Source organism: Hermetia illucens, chromosome 2 (genome assembly GCF_905115235.1).
Source record: "Hermetia illucens chromosome 2, iHerIll2.2.curated.20191125, whole genome shotgun sequence".
Taxonomy (NCBI): Eukaryota; Metazoa; Arthropoda; class Insecta; order Diptera; family Stratiomyidae; genus Hermetia; species Hermetia illucens.
The window spans coordinates 64,743,619-64,751,252 of NC_051850.1; the positions used below are offsets into that span (position 1 = coordinate 64,743,619).

General features: G+C 42.4%; 1 protein-coding gene across 1 annotated transcript; it reads right to left on the reverse strand.

Annotated features, from left to right (window-relative positions):
• Nucleotides 1–6,970: 6,970 nt before the first annotated feature.
• Nucleotides 6,971–7,282, reverse strand: LOC119648446 (cuticle protein 16.5-like). The gene has a single exon (XM_038050201.1). The coding sequence runs from the start codon at nt 7,280–7,282 to the stop codon at nt 6,971–6,973; it is 312 nt and encodes a 103-aa protein (XP_037906129.1).
• Between the last annotated feature and the right edge of the window lie 352 nt (nt 7,283–7,634).

Genomic DNA, 7,634 nt, shown 5'->3' on the forward strand with positions numbered 1-7,634 from the left:
ACTCGGCAGTGAACTGTCAAATGACCTTACGATGTGTAAAGTGCGGGAAAGACCATACCGCAGCCGAATGTTCGCTGACTGAAGCAGATGGCAAGGAAAAAACTTTCTGTGTTAACTGCGGAAGCGGAGGGCATCCGGCTTCGTACCGTGGATGTCCTGCATACCGCAATGTTAACTTCACAAGGCAGCAGGCACCGAGATCGGCCCAAAGAACGAAGGTGTCAGCGGCGTTGGACGGTACTGTCCCTTCGGCACCAATCGTCTCGGGGATCCCATTTGCAGAAGTAGTTCGACAAGGGGGAGCTAAGAAGCCCCAACAAGATGCAAGTGGCGGGATGAACACTATCCTCAATAAAATACTAACCATGTGTGAAAACATGCAGCATACGCTACATGTACACAATACAAAAATAAATAGCATAACAGAATATTTACACAAACAGCATGCCCGCTGCTCGGTCAGCAGTCACAGCGGTACCACTGGATGGTCTCCGGATCATCGCGATTAATGTGAATTCCATCGTAGGAATTCATCGAAGAGCGGAGCTCCTTGATTTCGCTTTCGGGGAGGTGGTACCGGAATACTTGTGGGTCGCCATTATCGTTTCAGGCCTGAATTTGAAACCTTTGAGTGTATCGAAGCCTCATGTATTCTTTTTTCACTGGCTAGAGGAGGGAATTTATACATTCTGTCAGTCTATGCAGTGGGAAACAACCGAGCCAAGTTCAAGGAGGAATTCCCTTCCCTGTTTACGATACTCGAACTGAATAGGCTGCATAATTACTATATTGTAGCTGGCGACTTGAATGTTAAGCATACCTCGTGGCTAAACGCCACAAACAATCCCAGAGGGGTATTCCTCAAATCTTGGATAGAGGAATACCAGATAGAGTATAAATGCGAATTATGTGGGTCAGAGAGTCCAACCTGGCCCAGGGCAAATTCCTATCTGGATTTGTGCATTGCTGACGTGCGCTTGAACTTTAATTTTAGGAATCCTCAACGGAAACTACAGACTCTTCCTTACGATAGCGACCATAACGCTATTCTTATTGAAGTTCTGTTTGATGGACGAAGAGTTCGCCTTCTGCCGATGGACAGTGGCGTCCACAGGCTGAACTTTAAACAAACAAATTGGAAGAAATTCCAAGAGAAGTTTATTCGCGAATATCGAGAGGAATGCCCACCTCTTGATGGGGAAAACGATAGTACAATTGCACCAGGTGACAGGAACTTGAGCAACGAGGAAATACTTCAGTATCTTCTCCAGCTGGAGAACTTGACGCTGGAAACAATTGAACAAGTCGCCCCTAAGATTAAACCTCGCAATAATATGGAATGATATGAAACTGCAGCCATAAAACGGTTGAAAAAAGTGAAAAGCCTTCTGCTCACCCGCGTCAAGAAAATCTATCGGAGATATCGGGACTATCATCATCCCATATTGGTTGAGTTCAAATCACTTCTAAAGATCGCGCGGGATCTTATCCGTCAACATTACGTTAATGAAGTCAACTCCCAATGGCGGGAGAAGTTAAAGGATATTTCACCAAGCGATCCAGATTCCATGTTTACTAAGATAAATACGTTATTCCGGAAGAAGTCACAAATAACTGTACCGAGAATTAAAGTCGGTGGCAGCGAGATGCAACACCTTATTGGCTCAGGTATAGACACGAATAGTGTAATTGCTGATGCGCAAGGCAATTACATCGTGATGGATGATGCTCTGAAACTCGAACTTATAGGGGAGCACTTTGAATCGGTGCATCGGCCCAGAACGGAAATTGTAGAACGAGATGTCCACAATTTCAAATATAGCCTGAACGGCACCACAATTCTCCAATTTAGCTCTGCGTTGCAGGCTGATCTCATATCGAGTGATAGTCTGCTTGATTACTTTGTCTCATGTGTAGAGTTAACTTCCATATTCAGAAGAGTAAACAATAAGATATCATCCGGTATGGATGGCATTCCCAACGTGGTCCCCAGGCATTTACCAGACATTGCCATTCGTAATTATTGCATTTTGTTCAATAATTTATTGAACAATTCCTTCTTTCCAGGACAATGGAAGAAAGCCCGAGTATTCCCGATTTTAAAGAGAGGGAAGGATTCATCCAGCCCTCAAAGCTACCGCCCAATCAGTTTGCTGCCTAACATCAGCAAGGTGTTTGAGGTTTTGGTATTGAAAGCCTTGAATGGGCATATCAAGAAGAAGGAATTATTGCCGAACGCGCAATTCGGATTTCGGTCTGGACATTCGACAATACATGCAATAACGAAGGTATCAGACGTTTGCTGGCGGATTAACAATGGTGAGTGCGTAGGCGCTTGCCTTATAGACGTAGAGAAAGCTTTTGATACCGTCTGGTTGTATGGACTGATTTTCAGGCTCCTGAAGAATGAGTTTCCCAGCCACCTCGTAGCGATGATGTGTAGTATGCTGTATGGCAGGTGCTTTGTCATTACGGACGGAATTCTCACTACTAGCAGAGAATTTCATGTTCTGAATGGATTACAGCAAGGGACAGTGACTGCGCCTACGCTTTTTGCGGTATTTTCCGGCGAATTACTCAATTCTTTCGATTTTAATAAATCTCCTAAAAGGTCGTTGGTTGCCTTTCCTGACGATCTGATAGCCTACACGGCGCACAAGAAGGTAACTGAGGTCCAAGTTGAACTTCAGAAGATGTTCAATGATATTTAGTTCTTCTATTAAGTTCTTCTTCTTAAGTTCTTCTTCTTAAGTTGGCAGATGAAAATCAATGCGCAAAATTGTGAAACGATTCTGTTTCGAAATTCCTTGGCGTATGCCAGTAGGAACTTGAAAAAGAATTGGAGAGATTTCCACATTGTCGCGAACGAGGATAGTTCTGAGCGCATTCCTCATAAGAAGTGCGTTAGATTCCTGGGTGTGCGTCTTGACGAGCGTCTCCAATTTAACGAGCACGTTAAAGTCGCGCTAGAAAGCGCTCGCAAGGCATTCATGTCTCTTCGAAGACTCTTTCATGCTCCACATCTTAGCCGGAGGGTTAAGATTATTTACTATCTTACTTTGGTTAGACCGGTGCTCACCTACGGGTGTGCTTTCTGGTTTAATTTGAGTGCTAGCCAAATGGAGAAAATAAGGATCTTTGAAAGGAAATGTCTGCGTGCTTGCACGGGGCTTAATAGGGCTGCTTCGTCAAACTATGAGCACTATGTAACTAATGAAGTGATGTATGCAGCTGCTGCTGTGCCAAGAATCGACACAGTTATCGTCAGATTCATTCGAAATCATACCCTTGGGTTTCGCAGCCGTTCTACCCAAATGATGGGTATTTCGAGAAAACTCTCACGACAGGCTTCATTCCTCCCGAAGCGTTTGTGTATCTTGACAGGAATGGTCTAATTCTTGATTCTGCCAGTGATGCGGTTATGTATCATATACATAGACGGGCCACGGACAAAAGGGCTCCGGAATTCAACTGGAGATACTCCAGAGCGAGAGCAATTGATATTAAGCGGGATGAAAAAGAGAAATCCTGGTATTGGTGGCTGCTGGATGCCGGTTAGCGGTGGCCGTGCTCAGTTCTGCCATTTGTTTCTTGGTGGGGCTTTGTAAATATGTACATATTGAACGGGTGCTGATTTTGCCTCCAGTTGTATAATAACTTATACATACATACGTTATTATTCTTTCTTTGTAAATATTACAACTCTTATTATTGCCTTTTCTAGCTATGAATGTTATTGTAAAAAAATAAAAAAAGAAAAACATAAAATAAAATCTTCTTCTTTTTCTTCAGCCTTTGTCCCGTTCACAAGCGGGGTCGGCTAGTCGTGATCGGCTTCGCCATTTGGCTCTATCGAATGCCTGATCTGGGTGCAATCTCGAGGCTTTCAAATCCCCATCCAGCGTATCAAGCCACCGTTGCTTAGGTCGGCCTTTTGGTCGTTTACCATCGACTTCGATGTTCAGACCAATCTTTGCAAGTGAATTCTCGTTTGCACGAATTGCGTGACCATACCATCGAAGACGCCTCTCTCGCAACTTTTCCACGATCGGTGCAACTCCATAACGATCGCGGATATCCTCATTTCGGATGTGATCTAAACGTGTGACGCCATTAGTCCAACGTAGCATCTTCGTCTCCATTACCGCGAGACGTCGTTCATTGTCTTTTATGGTCGGCCAACACTCAGAACTATAGAGAGCGACTGGACGGACGACATTGCGGTAAATTTTAGATTTGAGACGTTCGTTGATACGTCGATCACAAAGGACACCAGTTGTGGAACGTCACTTCATCATAAAATAAAATATATAATTATGATAGTTTTAGGCACAATAATTTAAGTTAAAAGTATCTTTTGAAGCGATAAAACATTTATTACTATTATTACTTTTATATTTCTTTATTTGCCACTAAGGCCAAGTGAATTCTGTCGGGTTTTTACCATTTCCCGACAACTTATTGTAAAATTAGATTTTTATTTCTTACTGTTTCTCTTCTCTGCCTGTAAATTGTTATTCGAAAACTTTGAGAGCCCACAGTGGCCACTAGATTTAAGTTATTTTTGTTATTTTAAAAGACTGTTTTTTTTGTTCATTTTTCAAATCTATATACTATTGTTACCTATTTCTTAAAAATAAAAATGATTTTAAAAACAAGAAACAAATGTTTCAAGCAGGATTTGGTCCTTGGTGTATTTTACTCTGCTCCCCCAGTCCAAGGCCCATGCGTTGAAATCGCCGGGGATAATTTCAAGGCTCTAGCGTCGAACACATACCGTTTCCTCCTAATGTTGAACTAGGAGGAGTATACCGGCTGTAGATATTGGGGTTGATTTGTATCAACCCACCTATGTTATGTTGAGGAGTTGTCACTTGCACATGGGACAACTTAAGGTCCCATATTATTGCGGATATTTTGCTTTTCTTTGATGAATTCACAGAGTTCATTTATACGTTCCTACAGTAAATGAAGATTGGGCAGCCGCAAAACAAATGCAAAAGGCCGCATATTGCTAGAAGTATTTCTAGGTCTCAATGTCGTTCTGGCAAATACTGGCGGCGCCAATACTTTTTCGAGACGGGATATGGAATCGGCGATAGACCTTACGTTTGTTAGCGACACATTGTCTAAGCTATCATCTTCCAGATGGAGCGTAGGACAGGAGCAAAACATATCAAGACAATTGCAGTAGCGTTTTGAAAATCCAATAAACTTGGCAAGTAAATGTTCGAGGAAATACCTCTGCCGGAAGTGATGCCGATGAGATACGCAGAAGAAAAAGTGACGCTGCCTCTTGAAAGGACACAAAAAGCATGTTGAATGCCGAAATCGATGAACTTCACAAAATTCTGAACAGTTGCACAACCGATATAAGAAGACAAGGAAAGAATTGCAATCAACTCTAGAAATAAAACTGAGCACTTCAGGAAGTTATGCAAGGAAGCAGACTCCCGCCCATGGGGTGCATACAAGGCAGTCATGGCTTCAATCGAGGGTAAATGCTCGCTAACTTCCGAGGTAACTACTGAAGAGTTCCTGCAAGTCGCATAGAAAACTGTCGAAAATATAGTGCATATAGGTGGCTGTCCGAATAAAACCCTGGTAGTGGTCATTAAACAGTTCCTCCTCCTTATATTTCTAAATCTGGCTCGCAAGCGCAGAGTACACAGCTGTTTGCTTATGTTTCAAAAACGGATAACAGCAGGTTCTCTCTGTATAGAGAGTGCACGTTCCATAAGAAAATGCGCAAATCGTTATTCCTTTATCGTTGCCTTGTTCGTCGTTGTGTTATCCGTCCAGTACGAGGCTCCTGTTGTGGCTCAGTGACAAGTTTTTACCGTGTAGGGTTGTCAGCCCTACCCAGCTCCCAACCTGGAGGACCAGTTAATACAATTTGTCCCCTTTTTTGGCGCGGGAGTCTCGCTTTCACCCTCCTCCGTCTGCAGCTGCAGAAAGAGCTCCCAGGGGTCACCACGCGAAGGTGGAGATAGGGTTTGGTAGTAGAGCTGTTGGTGTTGATTCAGCAGGCGTTTCCCAGGCTTTATGCTCCATCGTGGGTACCAGTCAACGTTTCGCCCTGGGACCTATACTACCCTTTGACCACCAATAATTGTGTCACGTTTCTTTAAACGGCTGAAATTTCCTTTATATATTTAACATTACAAATAACAATCACAATCTTATACTTCATATCTAGATACTTTCAAAATGTTCATGCTATAAGTAGTACTTCCTATGCGAATATTATCCATTACAAATTTGCATATTTGTTTAAATAAAAGCTTTCATTTGCATATTACTCTTATTAGATTGTAAACACATGTGGCGCCGGTGAGTCTATAGTGGCAAAGTGAACGGCTCTTTGTTATGCTGATGCAATATACACTTGTACGAACATCTGATGTGTCTCCATCATCTAAAAATGGGTCAAGGTCATTCTAGTTCTAGACTCTTCGTACTTTCTCGTGTAGCTTTCTCCAAGCCTAAATATGCAAGCTAGTGTTTTAGCTTTTCATTTAAAAAAATAGAGTATTTGAGATGCTGTTATTTGGAAGCTTATGGGCGGCCAGTATTTAAATACTTCAGAAGCTTTCTGATCGATATACAAGAATCTTGGGATATATTATATTATATTTGGAACCCTGAATTTTTCACGGATTCCACCAGAGCTCCGCAGATCTGCTTTTTTGTTGTGCATATATATGTATATATTTAAGGCGTTTACTATGCCACTAAAAATAGACCGACAAATTCAAAACTTGCCACCCTTTAATGCACCGAAGACTGACTGTTCGGTCACACAAGTTTAATTGGCTAACAACACCCAATTTAAATATCCTTGAAGACACCACTATCTTCATAAAATTTCATTTAGCCACAATATATTAGTGGTAGTTAGGCAAAAAAATAAAAATTACATATTTACATTATTTATATGTATATTTCGAATTACAGTTACAACAGAATCTTAGGCAGCTGCCTTCTTCTTCAAGAGGGCAAGTGGTGCAGCGGCGTATCCGTAACCTGCATAGGCTGGGGCAGCGAAGGCGGCTGGAGCGGAGTAGGCCAAGGCTGGAGCGGCGGCAAGGGCTGGAGCAGCGGCGAAAGCTGGAGCGGCGGCAAGAGCTGGAGCGGCAGCAATTGCTGGAGCTGAATAGGCAAGTGGAGCACCAGCAGCAATAGCAGGGGCAGCATATCCTCCCAAAAGTGGAGCAGCTGGAGCAATGTAACCAGCGGAAGCTGCACCGATGAAAGCAATGGCCAACGTGATGAATTTCATTTTGATTTTCTTTGGGGTTTATCTCTGGATAGCAGAATCCTGAATGATACCATTCTGCTGATTTTACGCCTATTTATATTAAGGCTTGATAGACCTGGAATGTGAAGAAAACCAGTTGCGCCTTGGAAGCTTTCTTAATCTAGAAACTTTTCTTTCATGGTTGGGATTGCTTAGCATATAAAATAGATTTCGACTGTTTTGCTAAGAAAGGGTTCTTACTTATATGATTCAAGTATGATAAGGATTGCATCATCTTCTAAACTTCTTTAAACCAACCTCTTATTTAACACGCTGGGATGTAGTGTAAAGTTTATCGTCCGATTAGATTTATGGGGTATTCTTCCCGTCGAAT

Excerpts from the sequence above, each read along its gene's own strand:
- LOC119648446 (XM_038050201.1), bottom strand. The coding sequence starts at position 7,282 with ATGAAATTCATCACGTTGGCCATTGCTTTCATCGGTGCAGCTTCCGCT.